The sequence below is a fragment of the Stegostoma tigrinum genome, chromosome 32 (genome assembly GCF_030684315.1).
Source record: "Stegostoma tigrinum isolate sSteTig4 chromosome 32, sSteTig4.hap1, whole genome shotgun sequence".
NCBI lineage: Eukaryota > Metazoa > Chordata > Chondrichthyes > Orectolobiformes > Stegostomatidae > Stegostoma > Stegostoma tigrinum.
Genome location: NC_081385.1, coordinates 39,351,646 through 39,367,772, shown reverse-complemented (window position 1 = coordinate 39,367,772; position 16,127 = coordinate 39,351,646). Strand labels below are relative to the sequence as shown.

Below are 16,127 nucleotides of genomic sequence, written 5' to 3'. Positions count from 1 at the left end.
CGTTCGCGCAGTCTTGATCAACGGGTGGGAATCGGACAGTTTTCCCGTCAGATCTGGAGTCAGGCAGGGCTGCCCGCTCTTTCTTGCCTTGCTTGTGTGCTGTGTGGAGCCCTTCACCGCATCTATCAGGAAGGACATGAGCCTGAAGGGTGTGACTATCCCAGGCAGCGGAGGCCATCAGGTCAAGACCTCCCTGTACATGGACGGCGTCGCCATCTTCTGCACCGACCATCGGTTGGTGAGTAGGCTGTTGGACATCTGCGGCCAGTTTGAACTGGCCTCGGGTGCCAAAGTCAATAGGGGTAAGTGTGAGATCACGCTTTCGGGAACTGGAACGACTGCTCCTTCATCCCCTTCACCGTCAGGACAGACTACCTGAAGGTGCTGGGAGTTTGGTTCGGTGGAGCTGGGGCGTGCACTAAGACCTGGCAGGAGTGTCTCACCAAACTGAAGCAGAAGCTGGGAAGGTGGACGCTCCGGTCCCTCTCCATCGCAGGTAAGAACCTGGTTGTCAGGTGCAACGGGCTTTCGGTACTGTTGTATGTGGTGCAGGCCTGGCCTATTCCCTGGACCTGCGCTGCTGCGGTCACCCGGGCCATCTTCCACTTCAGTTGGGGGTCGAGGATGGACCGGGTCCGCAGGGACACCATGTACAAAGACCTGGAAAATGGGGGAAAGGGCGTACCGAACGCCACCCTCGCCCTGATGGCTACCTTTGTGTGCGGCTGCATCAAGCTGTGCGTAGATCCGCAGTAAGCAAACACCAAGTGTCACTACTTACTGAGGTTCTACCTGTCCCTGGTGTTGCGAAGGATGGGCCTGACCTCGTTGCTGCGGAACGCTCCGAGTAGTTGGACCGTCCCGTACCACCTGTCCTTCGTGGAGAAATTTTTGAAAGGAAACACCTTTGACACAAAGCCGTGGTCAGCACGTAGTATCCTCGAGACCCTTCAGGAAAAGGAGAGGGTGGATCCCGTCGTGTGGTTCCCCACGCAGACTGCCAAAGTCGTTTGGCAGAATGCCTCATTGCCGGAACTTTCAAACAAGCACAAGGACATTGCTTGGCTGCTGGTGAGAGGGGCTCTGCCAGTGAGATCCTTTATGCATGCCCGAAATCTCTGCGCCACCGCACGCTGCCCTCGAGGTGGCTGCCGCGGGGTGGACGAGACTGTCGATCACCTCCTTCTGGAGTGTGCCTATGCGCAGGAGGTCTGGAGGGGGATGCAGTGGCATTTGTCGAGGTTCATCCCAAGCACCTCCATGATGAGGGACTCGGTGCTCTACGGACTGTTTCCCGGGATGCACACCAAGACCAACATCAACTGAGCCTGGAGGACCATCAATGCGGTGAAACACGCTCTTTGGTCTGCCCGCAACTTGCTGGTCTGCCAGCTGAAAGAACTGACCCCGACCGAGTGTTGCAGACTGGCGCACTCCACGGTCCAGGACTACATGCTGAAGGACGAGCTAAAGCTGGGGGCAGTCGCGCCAAGGCACGGTGGGGAAAGATCACAGTATGAAACCCCTCGTCCAGAATAGAAAAAAGGGCCCTATCTGGTAACTGGGCCCAGCTGGCGCCTTCCCCAACTGGTCAGGGGGCCAACGGGGACTGTGCGGGGAGACGACTGCCGGGGTTTTTTTTTGCTTTGTTTTTTTCTTCTGTGTTTTGTTTTTTTCCTTTAGTTGATGTACGTACCCCCTGGGTAACCCGGAGCAGCTAGCATGACTGGGTAGGTGCATAAATATGTTTTATTTTTTGTACATTCTATGAATAAAGTATATTTTTTCAAATAAAAAAAAGGTGACGAAACATCTGGGAACAAATCTTCCAGCTCAGTGAACCAGCTTACATCCGGAACAAAATAAAGACCCACTATTTCGTCGACCAAGAGGAGGAGAGCATGACTGTGTTGGAGGTGGAAGGAAGACGTCGGGTTGGCTGTGCACCCTTGCAACCGGTGGATCTTAATGCTGGCTTCGGCCTAACGCTGGTTCAGGGGAGCAGCCAACCTGCAACGATGGCTGCGGCGAGTGCTCGTGTCCTGGATCAGGGGGTCTGGAACACCAACCGCGTTTCTGTGAAGAAGGTGGATGAAGGTGCACCTGTGGACCACATCCTGTTCGTGAAGAGGGTCCTGTTGGACTGTTGTGGGTTCACTGCTGCGGACATTTACTGCCTGCAGTATTTCCCCGGAGGAGGTTTTTATGATGTAACCTTCAGGAGTGCCAAGCTTTGCGAGCGCTTCCTGGAGGTTTTGAAGGAGAATGGAGGTGGGGGCCCCCTTTCTGTACTGACGGCTGTCCCGCTCTTCGTGATGCCAGTACAGAGGAGTCGTATGGTGACTGTACACATGTACAACCCGCATGTGCCAGCAGTTGATGTCCTGACCTTCCTCGGAAGGTACGTGAATGTGGAAGGAGACCTAACTGACATCGTGGACCCCTTCGGGATCTGGACCAGTAAGAGGCAGGTCAGGGTGACGCTGAGGATGGGCGTGGACGGGAACATCATACTCCCAACGTCCAGCTTCGCGATCGGCGGGAGCAAGGGCTACCTGACCTATACAGGGCAACCTAAAGTCTGCCATGCCTGTGGTAGGTCAGATCACGTGGCGGCCGATTGCAAAGCCATCATCTGCAGGAACTGCAGGGAGGAGGGACACCTTGCAAAGGATTGCCCAAAAGAAAGAAGCTGCAACCTTTGCGGGGAAGCGGGCCACCTCTATAGGGCATGCCCGCGATGGGGGACCACCTGCACCCAGCTCGCCGGCAGGGGCAATGCGGGGCAAGCCCCCCTGGAGGAGAGGTAGGCGCCAGGCCCCTGCAAGGACCCCCCTAATTGGCAAGAGGGCAAGGTGGTGCAGGAGGGCCCAGCCCTGCAGGGCAGACCTGAGGCCAGCAAAGTGCCCCTGCAGGCTCCGCTCCTCCCCTAACAACCCAGAGTCGATGGAGGAGGCGACAGGTGATCCAGGGGAGTGGACGACAGTCCGGAAAGCGAGGAGGAAGGCGCGCCGGCGGGCCCCGGCTCTGCAACCATCAGGCGGGAAGAGGCAGCTACAGGGGGGGCTATAAGAGCTCCTCGGACGAGGGGGTTTCGGAGGAGGCCCGTGCAAAGCAGAAGCTAAAGATCTCAAGGGAGAAGGAAAGCAGCACCCCGATTCCAGGTTACAGGAGGCGTCCTATGGCTCCCTCCGACACCCAGCCACGCGCCACTGGGGCCCTGGAAGCCCCCCCCGGAACCTTCAGGCAGGAAGCAGGAAACAGCGTGTCCCCAGCCTGACCCAGAACCGGACTATCCTGCCTCCATACCCCCGATGGGGGATGCCACCCGGAAGGCAGCACGGACGGTTTCCTGAGCCCGGAGAGCATCCAGCAGTTAGCCCGGGTAATGGGCATGAAGGGACAGATGGAGGGGCTGGACCTTGGACTCAGGAAGGGCACTGCGGTCACTGCCCACAATGGGGGTACGAGTTGCGAGCATTAATGTGCACAGCGTCAAGTCAACCGCAAGATGTGTGTCCACGTTGGCCTACCTGACCACTGTCAAGGCAGACCTCCTATTTCTGCAGGAGTGCGGGATACTGCACCTCAGCAGGTACGGGAAATGGTCGGGCGCCTGAAGCTGTGGGCCTTCGATCTGGTCGGGGGGTAACGACTGTCGGTCCTCAGGCCTGGCTGTTCTGCTGCTGGGGTGCAATTTCACCATCTCTCAAGTTCAGGAGGTGGTGGGGCGGGGGCGCCTCCTAGTGGCTGATGTCACCTACAGGAACGGTCCCCTGAGGCTGATCAACATATATGCCCCAGCGGTACGGAGTGAGCAGTTGGCCGTCCTGCAGCGGCTTCCACCCCTGCTGGCTACGTCCAGGCCGGTCATCTTAGGCGGAGACTTCAACTGCATCATCGATGCAGATGGAAGATCTGGCATGGGGACAGCGGGTGGGGGGAGTCAACTGGACGTCATGGCCAGATTCCTGATGGGCACAGTGAAGGACCCCAAGCTGCTCGACGTCTTCAGCACCCCTGCAGACGGAGCGCAGCGGAGATACACCTGGTCGCGGCCAGACGGGTCTATCCACTCAAGGATAGTCTTCCTGTTTGTGTCGTGAGCGCTCTCGGTCAAGTCCACCAGCGTTGAGCCAGTGTTCTTCTCTGACCACTGCCTCCTGCTGGACGACTGTCACTTACAGGACGACCAGCAGGCCGGCAAGGGGACGTAGAAGCTCAACACGACTCTGTTGACCCCAGAGAACGTCGAAGAGCCTAAGAGGGAGTATGCCGGTTGGAGAACCGTGAAACCCCTCTTTGAGTCTCCAGGCAACTGGTGGGAGTCGGTGAAGGAGAACATCAAGAGGTTCTTTGTCCTCAAGGGTGTTCGAAAGACGAGAGAGAGGTGGGGAAAATCTGTCGCGACTCCAGAAAAGGGTGCAGAGCCTGCTCCTTCTGCAGTCGATGGGGGCCGATGTCACGGAGGACCTCCGCGAGGTGAGGAGCCAGCAAGCCTCACTCTTCGCCGCAGAGGCCAACAGGATAATCTTCTGGTCCAGGGTCTGCTCTGTGGAGCAGGACGAGACATGCTCGTGTTTCTTCTTTCAGAAGGTGCACAAAGAGAGCTCTGTGCTTAGCCGGCTGAAGGAGGACGATGGCTCGGTTATGTCGTCTCAGCCTGACATTTTGAGGATCAGCAGATCTTTCTAAGCCGGACTGTACGATGCAAAGCCCACGGACAGCACGGCCTCTGAGTCGTTCCTGTCATCTATCACGGAGGACTTCGACGACGGCACGAGGGAGTGGCTGGACCGGCCGATATCCTTGGATGAGCTGACCAGAACCCTCAAGTCCTTGGAGAGGAATAAGGCTCCCGGGAGCGACGGCTTACCGGTCAAGCTGTATTCTGCTCTGTGGGACCTGGTCGGCCAGGACCTGCTGGAGGTGTACGATAGTGCGCTTCGGGCAGGGGAAATGTGCAAGTCCATGAGGAAGGGCATCATCACCCTCATCTACAAGAGGAAGGAGGAGAGGGAAGAAATTAAGAACTGTCGTCCCATTTCACTATTGAACGTGGACTACAAAATCCTGGCCAAGGTCATAGCCAACCGGGTCAGGTCTGTCCTGGAGTCGGTGATTCACCCTGACCAAACCAGTGCTGCGCCAGGCAGGAAGATCGCTGAGAGCCTCTCGCTCATCAGGGATACGATCGCCAACGTGCAGGACAGGAGGGTGGACACCTGCCTCGTCCAGGAGAACTCAGCCTGGACGAGGACAAGGCCTTCGACAGGGTCTCTCATACTTACATGAGGGACGTCCTCTCCAAATCGGGGTTCGGGGAGGGCATCCGCAATTGGATCTGGCTGCTCTACACCAACATTGTTCGTGCAGTCTCGATCAATGGGTGGGAATCGGACAGTTTTCCCATCAGATCTGGAGTCAGGCAGGGCTGCCCGCTCTCTCCTGCCTTGTTCATGTGCTGTGTGGAGCCCTTCGCCGCAACCATCAGGAAGGACGTGAGCCTGAAGGGTGTGGCTATCCCAGGCAGTGGAGGCCTTCAGGTCAAGACCTGAACATGGACGACGTCGCCATCTTCTGCACCGATCATCAGTCGGTGAGTAGGCTTTTGGACATCTGCGGCCAGTTTGAACTGGCCTCGGGTGCCAAAGTCAATAGGGGTAAGAGCGAGGGCCTATTCCCTGGACCTGCGCCACTGCAGTCACCCGGGCCATTTTCCACTTCATTTAGGGGTCGAGGATGGACCGGGTCTGCAGGGACACCATGTACAAAGACCTGGAAAATGGGGGAAAGGGCGTACCGAATGCCACCCTCGCCATGACGGCTACCTTTGTGTGTGGCTACATCAAGCTGTGCGTAGATCCTCAGTATGCAAACACCAAGTGTCACTACTTACTGAGGTTCTACCTGTCCCCAGTGTTGCGAAGGATGGGCCTGGCCTCGTTGCTGCGGAACGCTCCGAGTAGTTGGACCGTCCCGCACCACCTGTTCTTCGGAGAAATTTTTGAAGGGAAACACCTTTGACCACAAGGCTGTCAGGCAGTGGTCAGCACGTAGTATCCTCGAGACCCTTCAGGAAAAGGAGAGGATGGATCCTGTCGTGTGGTTCCCCACGCAGATTACCAAAGTTGTTTGGCAGAATGCCTCATCGCCAGAACTTTCAAACAAGCACAAGGACATTGCTTGGCTGGCGGTGAGAGGGGCTCTGCCAGTGAGATCCTTTTATGCATGCCCGGAATCTCTGCGCCACCGCATGCTGCCCTCGAGGCGGCTGCGGGGGGTACGAGACTGTAATATCACCTCCTTCTGGAGTGTGCCTATGCGCAGGAGGTCTGGAGGGGGATGCAGTGGTATTTGTCGAGGTTCGTCCCGAGCAGCTCCGTGAAGCGGGACTCCGTGCACTACAGGCTGTTTCCTGGGACGCATACCGAGGCCAACATCAACTGCGCCTGGAGGACCATCAATGCGGTGAAACACGCTCTTTGGTCTGCCCGCAACTTGCTGGTCTGCCAGCTGAAAGAACTGACCCCGACCGAGTGTTGCAGACTGGCGCACTCCAAGGTCCAGGACTACGTGCTGAGGGACGTGCTAAAGCTTGGGGCAGCTGCTGCCAAGGCGCGGTGGGGAAAGACCACCGTATGAAACCCCTCGTCCAGAATAGAAAAAAGGGCCCTATCTGGTAACTGGGCCCAGCTGGCGCCTTCCCCAACTGGTCAGGTGGCCAACGGAGACTGTGCGGGGAGACGACTGCCGGGGTATTTTCTTTGATTTGTTTTTTTTTCTTCTTTGTTTTGTTTTTTTCCTTTAGTTGATGTACGTACCCCCTGGGTAACCCAGAGCGGCTTGCATGACTGGGTAGGTGTATAAATATGTTTTATTTTTAGTACATCTTATGAATAAAGTATATTTTTTCAAATAAAAAAAAAGGTGACGAAACATCTGGGAACAAACCTTCCAGCTCATTAAGCAAACTCACATCCAGAACCTCAACCTGAGCTACAAATCTTCTCAAAACTCGCTATGAAGGGCATGGACAGAGGGGACATTCAGAAGCTCATTCCCAGGGTGGAAGAGTCAGTTAATAGGGATCATAGTTTTAAGGTGCGAGGGGTAAGGTTTAAAGGTGATAGAGGAGGCAAGTTTTTACACAGAAGTTGTGGGTGCCTGGAACTAGCTGCTGGGGAAGTAGTGAAAGCAGATATAATAGTGACTTTTAAAAGGGTCTCTTTAGTGAATAGGATGTGAATAGAGGGATGTGATCCCTGGAAGGGTAAGGGGTTTTAGTTGTGATGGCAGCATGTCGGTGCAGGCTTGGAGGACCAAAGAGCTTGTTCCTGAGCTGAAATTTTCTTTGGCCTTTGTTGTTGAAAACCAAATAAAACTGTACCTTCCTTGGTGACCTAGTGGTTGGGGTTCGGTGGTTTCACCACCGCTGCCAGGGTCCAAATCCTGGTCAGGAAATGAGAGTTTATGTATTCTGCTAATTTATCACCATGACAGTATTTCTCACTGTATTTCAAAAGCAGGGAATAAGCCACAGAGTTGTCCAAAAACTCATTCGTCAGTCTCCATAGCACAGTTCGTCAGCACATCTGGCTGTTAACTGAAAGGTTAGTTGTTTGAGACCTCTCAGACAGAGCTTCTGCTGTTTATTTTTTGGAACAGCATGGTGGCTCAGTGGTTAGCACTGCTGCATCACAGCATCAGGGACCCCGGTTTGATTCCACCCTACAGATGACTGTTTGTAACGGGCTTGTATATTCTCCCCATGTCAACATAGGTTTCCTTTGAGTGCTCTGATCACCACTCACAGTCCAAAGATGTGCAGTCTAGGTGGATTGGCCATTCCAAAATGCCCATAGTATCCAGGAATGTGTAGGTTAGGTGGATTAACTATGAGACATAGAGGGTTACGGGGATAGAGAGGGGGATGGATCAGGGTTGTGGACTCGATGGGCTGAATGGTCTACCCCCACAAAAATTCTATAGGGGTGTTTGATAGGTCAGAGTGAGAGAAGATGTTTTCACCTGTGTCCAAAAATCCAAAATTAGGGACCACAAAGATGCACCAATCAGCAATACATCCATCAAGGAATTCCAGGGAAACCTAACTGCACACAGAATGGTGAGAATGTGAAACTTGTCACATGCTATTCTTATCTGAAGCCTCAATCTGATCCATCATTATTTAGGGCGGCACGGTGGCTAAGTGGTTAGCACTGCAGCCTCACAGCACCAGGGACCCGGGTTTGGTTCCAGCCTCAGGTGACTGTGTGGAGTTTGCACATTCTCCCCACGTCTGCGTGGGTTTCCTCTGGGTGCTCCGGTTTCCTCCCACAGTCCAAAGATGTGCTGACTAGGTGGATCGGCCATACTAAATTGCCCGTAGTGTTCAGGGGTGTGTGGGTTATAGGGGGATGGGTCTGGGTGGGATGCTTCAAGGGGCAGTGTGGACTTGTTGGGCCAAACGGCCTGTTTCCATACTATAGGGAATGTAATTATCAGCTACAAATTGCTGTTTCCGACACTGATCCATTGCATAAACATCCATCTACAGTTGTGTAACTTTTTTCATTCCAATTTTAATCCACACCCACACAGATCTAGCCAGTGACAAGAAGGGTACATAGTATATCGAAGACCACAGCTCAGGAACAGTCCCTTTGTCGTCTGAATTGAGATGATTAGACTGATGCAGCACAGTGGGGTTAGTAGAGGAGTCAGTGAGGAATAGAAAGCACTTTCATGAATAGGAAAAGGAATTCTGATCTCCAGATTGTAGGCTTTTAAGAAGCCGGGAAATTATTAGTCATAGGTCAGGTTTCCTTCAAGTTTTCAGTGCTTGACGGATGTGTGAATAGTTTGCACTATCACATTGTTGGCTTCGTCTTCATAAAATTGAAATGCCCCTTTCAGCTTTGTAAAAATATAGAGGTTCCATTTACAAAACATCTTTCACTACCTCAGTCAGCAGTAATCTATAACTTACAAAAGTGCTTTCAAGGTGCAGTCATCATTGTAATGGAGGAAAATGCAGTAAGATTCCACGAACAGTTAAAACACAAGACCAGGATGTCGAGATTAGACTTGTATTTTGTTTTGTATTGATGATTAAGGGATCATATAAGTGAGGTGTTTAAGATGATCGAAGGAGAGCAGAGGGTAATAATTGATAGATAGAAACACTTTCCTTAGGTCGGCAACCCAGAACTTACGGCCAGAAACTTAAAATTAGATCCAGCCCATTCAGGAAAATATCAGGAACAGTTCTTCAGACAAAGGACAATGGAAATCTGGAATTCATCCCACAAAATGTTGGGAAAAAATTGAGAATCTCTAAATTGAAAGCAACAAATGTTTGTTGAGTTAGGATATTGAGGATTAAGACACCGATCTACCATTATCTAATAAGAGATAGTTGACTTGAAAGGCTAAGATGCAATCATATTCCGTATCACTGTAAGTTTAATAGTAGGAGGTATAAAAATACCATCACTGTCCATCTCTATGTAATCTGAACTCTGGCTTATAACCATTTGGAAACCTACTGCTGCATTCTCATCAATCAATACACTGTAGCCTCCATGAAGTCTGAGGCATTACCAAACACCAGCTACCTCACAAAAAAAGTGGACAAGAGACCACTCCCTGTCCCACAGACCCCTTTGCCTAACTCCAGCACTCTCCCTCCATCTGGACTCCTCCCTCCAGCCTTTTACCTGCACTTGATTTTTTCATTGAGAACTGTCAACCTGACATTAATTGCTTCAACTTCTCTGCCCCCTCAACAAATGCAAGCTATCTCCCTCCAAACTGATTGCACTCCATGCACTCAAATCTAACCCTGATTTGTCATCAAGTCGGCCGGTAAGGGTGGTGCTGTTCTGGTCTGACCTCAACCTTGCAGAGGCTGAACGCCAGCTCTCAGATACCTCCTCCTACCTTCCCCTGGACAATGACCCCACCATGGTACATCAGGCTATTGTATCCACTATGGTTACGGATCTCATTTCATCTAATGATCTCCCCACACCCGTTTCCAAGCTAATAGTTCTCCAACCCCGCATAGCTCATTTCTACCTCCTGCTAAAAATCCACAAACAGGACTGTCCAGGCAGACCCATTATTTCAGCCTGTTCCTGCCCCACAGAACTCATCTCCTCTGACCTGGACTCAGTCTTCTCCCCCCCGGTCCAATCCCAACCCACATACATCCATGATTCATCTGACTCTTTACGCTGGTTTCAAAACTTTCAGTTTACCGGCTCCAGTCACCTCCTCTTTACCATGGATGTGCAATACCTTTACACATCCATTCGCCACCAGGAGGGCCTTGGGGGTCTCTGCTTCTTCTTGGAACAAAGACCTGAACCATCCCCACCCACCACCACCCTCCTCCGCTTGGCTGAGCTTGTCCTCCCCCTCAACAACTTCTCTTTCAACTCTTCAGGTAAGAGAGGGTGCAACGAGTACCCACATGGGCCCTAGTTATGCCTGTCTTTTCACTGGGTATGTGGAACATTCCTTGAGCCTGTTCTATTCCAGGCTCCCACCCACATCTCTTTTTCCAATACATTGATGATATTATTGGTGCTGCTTCCCTCTCTCGTCTGGAACTGGAAAACTTCCATCAATTTCACCTCCAATTTCCACCCTGCCCTCACTTTCACCTGGTCTATCACTGACTCTTCACTTCCCTTCCCTTCCTCGACATTTCTGGGGATAGACTGGCCACTAATGTCCATTACCAACCCACTGACTCCTACAGCCACCTGGACTAGACATTCTCACACCCCACTTCCTGTAAAGACTTCATCCCATTCTCTCAGTTCCTCCACCTCCGTCACATATGTTCAGATGAGACCAGCTTTGACAAGGGAACCTCTGAAATGTCCACCTTCTTCCTCAACCTGAGGTTTCCTCAGCTCCACTGTGGACAGTGCCCTCACCCAGGTCTGACGCATCTCCCGCAGTTCCACCCTCACCCCTTCTCTTCCCTTCCGCAACAGCGATAGGGTTCCCCTTATCCTTACCTACCATCCCACCAGCATCCACATCCAGAAGGTGTTCAGACACCATTTCACCACCTCCAGCAAGATGCCACCACCAGACACATATTCCTCTCCCCTCCCTTGTCCAACTTCCGCAGGGACCATTCCCTCCGGGACACTCTGGTCCACACTTCCTTCACCCCCAACACCTCCCCACAGTCCGACAGCACCTTCCCCTGCAACCGAAGGTGCAACACCTGCCCATTTACCTCCTCCCTCCCCAGTATCCAAGGGCCCAAACATACCTTCTACGTATGTTTAAACTGCACTTCCAAGAATCAAGTCTACTGTATTCACGGCTCATAATGTGGTCGTCTCTACATTGGGGAAATGAAGCATAGACTGGGCGACCACTTTGCAGAACATCTACATTATACTCGCGAAAAAGACCCTGAACTACCCGTTGCCTGCCACTTCAATGCACCACCCTGCGCCTTGGCCAACATCTTTGTCCCTGACTTGCTAGTGTTCCAGTGAAGCCCAAGGCAAGTTGGAGAAACAACACTACATTTTCCATTTGGGCACCCTACAGCCCTCCAAACTCAATATTGAGTTCAATAATTTTAGGGCCTAAACTCTCCCATGTCCTAGCCCCCCACCCCACACACCAGGCCTTGTCACCACATAGCCTGCCATGAAACACTCACTAACAGCCCTCATTAACAACGATTCACCCTCCCAGCCTGGTTGTTGGCAACTCCTTTGTCTGTCAAACTGTCTTTCTCTCTCTTCAGGCTCTATCCTATCATTTACTCCCTAGGCCACCCACCTCCCTATTTTCTGCATATAAATTGATGTTTTCCCAGCCACTATCAGTTCTGACGAAGGGTCAGTGGACCCAAAACATTAACTCCGTTTTTTCCTTCACAGATGCTGCCAGGCCTGCTGAGCTTTTCCAGCAAATTTGATTTTGTACCACTTACTTCAAAGTTAAGAGCCCTTTACCTGGACAGATGAAACTGACACAGAACATAGAACAATACAGCGCTGAACAGGGCCTTCGGCCCTCAATGTTGCACCAACCTGTGAACTAATCTAAGCCCATACCCCTACATGATCCCATCATTTCAGACATCAGATTTATAAACTGACAATTTGAAACTCGAGACTACACAACCAGCTTCAGTGAAGGAAAGGAGTTGAGACTGTGGAAGCTGGCTGATCTATCCCAAAGAGAGTGTAGTCAAGTAGAAAATCAGAATAAATTTAATTTGTGAAGGGACTATGTAGAATAGAAATGTCATTAACTGATAGAAGAAAGGTCGAATATTGGACGTAGAAAAGTTTGATATTTATACATAATTTCCGGAAATTATAATGAACATCATAAGCAGTTTAACAGACCTAATAAATCAGAAACAAAAAAAAAGTTGCTGGAAAAGCTCAGCAGGTCTGGCAACATCTGTGCAGGAAAAGTAAATCAGAGGTCAGTCATGCTAAAATACCTTAATGTTATTTAGTGGAAAGCAAATGAGGGAATGAAATAGGTTATTCCAATGGTAACTATGAATAGCCAAGGTTGTGATGAGACTGATGTAAACCATAAATACAGGAAAGGTCTGGTTGGGCCAAAATGCCTGATAATGTGCTAAAGCTCTGATTTTTGAAATAATATGCATGCAATTACCCATATTAACCAATTATATTCCCTCAGTTAGTTAAAATGATTTTTCATTAACAAATCTGCAATGTGTCTGCTTTATTTATCTACATTTCTTCTAACGATTGTTAATTTTGTCCTTGTTTATTGGTTTTAAAGGTGCCAGTGTCAGGGATTAAATTAACCCATTGTCAAGGATACCAAAGCTAGTCATTGCTTTACATATACCATATAAAAGGACAAACTTACCTTTCCAATCTCACGATCAAAGAACTATCATCACCACTTCATGACTCCACATCTGTTGAAGGGAAAATTTGGGAATCTATTATTAACAAGGTTATGTCATGACACTTGGAAAGTCTAAATGTAATCAAGCAAAGTCAAGATGGTTTGTGAAAGAGAAATCAGCTGGATGTGTTGATGTTCTTTAAGGAAGAAATAAGCAACGTGGGGAAGCAGAAACCTGCAGATGTGGTATATCTGGTTTTCTAAAAAGTATTTGAAACAGTGCTATCTCAAAGTTTATTGTATAAAATAAGAACTCAAGGTGAAAGGCATGGTTCAGTGATTTGTTAGTTAAAGCAAGCAGGCAATAGGCATAAATGAGCCTTTTGCAGGTTGACAAGAATTAATGAGCGGAGTGCCCCAAGCATTAGTACTGAATTCTCAACTATTTACAATCAATATCAATGACTTGGATGGAAAAACTGAGTTCCTGGCTGCTAAATTTGCTAATGGTACACAGACAACCAAGAGTGAAAAGGACATAATGAGTCTGCAAACAGATAAGGATAGGGTCAGAAATCACACAACACCAGATTATAGTCCAAGAGGTTTATTTAAAATTGCAAGCTTTTGCAGTGCTGCTCCTTAGGTGGAATGAAGAGAATCTCACAGGCATATAATTTGTAGGCAGAAAGATCAAAAGATTGTACAAATGGTGTGGCTGGAGTATTGACTGGATGAATAATAAGTCTCTGCAGGTGATCAAAAGTGTCAGACAATGTGAATCAAGTGTCAACAGCTGAACAGCAAGTGAAGGGATGACCTTTAATCCGATTAATTGAGGCTAAGAGATAATTACAAAAAAATTCAAACTAGGGTGGTGATGGAACCAAACCAAATGGCTGGAATAACATAATAGGTGTGAGAGTCGAAGGCTGAGGGTTTAACCAAAGTAACAAGTAATCCAAAACTGTACAAACTAATTAAGGTGGAGAGATCATAACAAGTTAGAGGTGATGGTGTCAAAACTGAACAATAAGGAAGATCTTATAGATACAGAACAGTATGGTGGGGTTACATGGGGTAACATGAACCCAAGATCACGATTAAGGCCGTCTGTACCCATGAAGACATGGAAATCCACCCCTTTCTAATTCATCATTAAACTGCAAATATTTTATGCGTCTAGCTTACTCAATTGCAGGAATAATCCTGAATTAACCACACAAACATGTACTTTCCTACATACATCACAGAAGTGGGAACTGTAGTTGATATTCACTTTCCCTTACTCAGGGGCACTAAGGTCAGTTCCAGACATCACCTCAGCTGAGGTCAGTTAGTTCAGCTTCCCTGATAGGAGTAACCAATGTGGTAGTGAACTAACATCCAATAAGAAAGAAGCTGGATCTGCATCTAACCTTCCCATCTGTTGGACAGTTTAACACACTCCAACAGTATTCTGCTCATATGTGTCACAGTGTATATAGAAGCAGGCAAATGATCAGAACTGCAAAAGAACTAACTTCTCCCCGGATATTCCACAGTTTGATCTGTGAGGAGGACATTAGTAAACACAAAGGACTCTAAAGAAGGTAGTAATGTATACTTTTTATAATGGAGATTGATTACACATCTTCTGGAACAGAGATCCTAGAAGTAAACATGTTCAATAACATAAACTGTGATATCCATGTTCTGAAATGGAGATACTCGTACACACACATAATGCAGGTTCTGATAGATAATATTGAAGCCGGAGATGCTAAAAAATGTTCAATATTGTACACAATTTATAATGAGATCCATACTATCTATAATGAAGAAGGAGATATCAAGGTTATATAATATAGACAATGACATTCATGGTTTGTAACATGTCCTGGAAAGTTCCACAAATGTTGCCAGTATCCACAGCACAATCCTGAGTGGGGATCCATTGCAATTGGTCACATCTTCCACTATTCTTGTTACTTTACTGGTGGATTCCAGTAATAAGGGGTTTTGGTACATTCACAATGGCTTCTTCTTCAACCCAAAAACTGCAATCATCAGAACGATTTCAATACTTGCTGGAAGAGCACTAGAAGAAAAAAGAATCACTATACTATATCAGATTAAAAATTCTTCCATGTGCAAGTGTTTTATGTTACACAATCTAGACAAAAACGCAAGAGTTATCAATAAGGAAATTGTGACTCTGTGCACTGGTGCAGCAATACCAAGTCACGATTCTGTTGTCAAAGGAGTACCTTGTAATTTGTGCACTGTTGAGTTAGTACAGGGATCTACAATAACGTGTTAACAGAGCTGTACGCAGTGCTGATTATTGGGTGCACTTTAGTGCGAGTGTCCTCAACGCTGTGATTGATGGATGTGTGTTAGTCCAGCTACGCCAAGAGCTATGTGCTTAAGCGTGCGTTTGTACACTGTACCCCACAATGTGCAACGTGTGATCTAGTGAAATAAAATAAATAATTCCATCTAAAGTGCACTTTTCATAATGTCAGTGTCTCGAAGTGCTTAACGGCTAATGAAACTGATGGTTAAATATTTGCCAGATGACCAAAATGTCGCTTGCTCTTGTCTGAAATACTGCTGAGGGACCTTAGAAAGAGGAGATAGGACCTCAGTTTAATACATAATATGAAACCGTGCACTCCCTCCGAGTACAAACCTATTTTTTGTGTCAAAATGTTTCTAAAACTAAGCATCACTGCTGGGTGCGGAAGCAAGGTCAGCTATGGTGAAAGGCATATAATTTACATATATTATGTTTCATTGGAATTTTGATTTCAAAATAGAGACAGATGAGTGTTTGTTACTTCTGAGAAGAGTTTGCTTTAACTAAAAAAGGTCAGAGTCCTTCTGGAACATTGACTAAATTCAGCATTGTCAGAAAGCACTGTCTTGTATACAGGCCTAACAGTACATGGATGGAGAAAGGAAGATCAATGTGCATTACATAGGATTTAGAAATAGGTGTAGGCTACTCAGCCCTTCTAGCTTTCTCTGCCATGGTGTCTTTGTAGTTTTTGACTGGAGAGAAAAGCGGACAAAATTCTGCCATTAAACTGCATTCTGTGTGAATTGGATAAGGGGTATTGTTTTGAATGGTTGTGTGTCAATAGGCAGAGTCTATTTTGTGCTTGTGCCTGAATGGTTGATGTGTTAACACCTGATCTGTTTGGACTGGTAGCCATGACCAGCTGCTTCTAGGTTTATCATGATTCGATTTTTGGATT

General features: G+C 48.7%; 1 protein-coding gene across 6 annotated transcripts in view; it reads right to left on the bottom strand.

Annotated features, from left to right (window-relative positions):
- Positions 1-13,476: 13,476 nt before the first annotated feature.
- The window catches only part of tmem107l (transmembrane protein 107 like), a 55,128-nt gene continuing 52,477 nt past the window's right edge, over positions 13,477-16,127 (bottom strand). For all 6 annotated transcript variants that reach the window (XM_048562280.2, XM_048562279.2, XM_048562281.2 and 3 more), the window contains exon 7: positions 13,477-14,965. In XM_048562280.2, the coding sequence (XP_048418237.1) occupies positions 14,896-14,965 (70 nt within the window). In that variant the 3' untranslated portion in view covers positions 13,477-14,895. The remainder of the gene's footprint in view (positions 14,966-16,127) is intronic.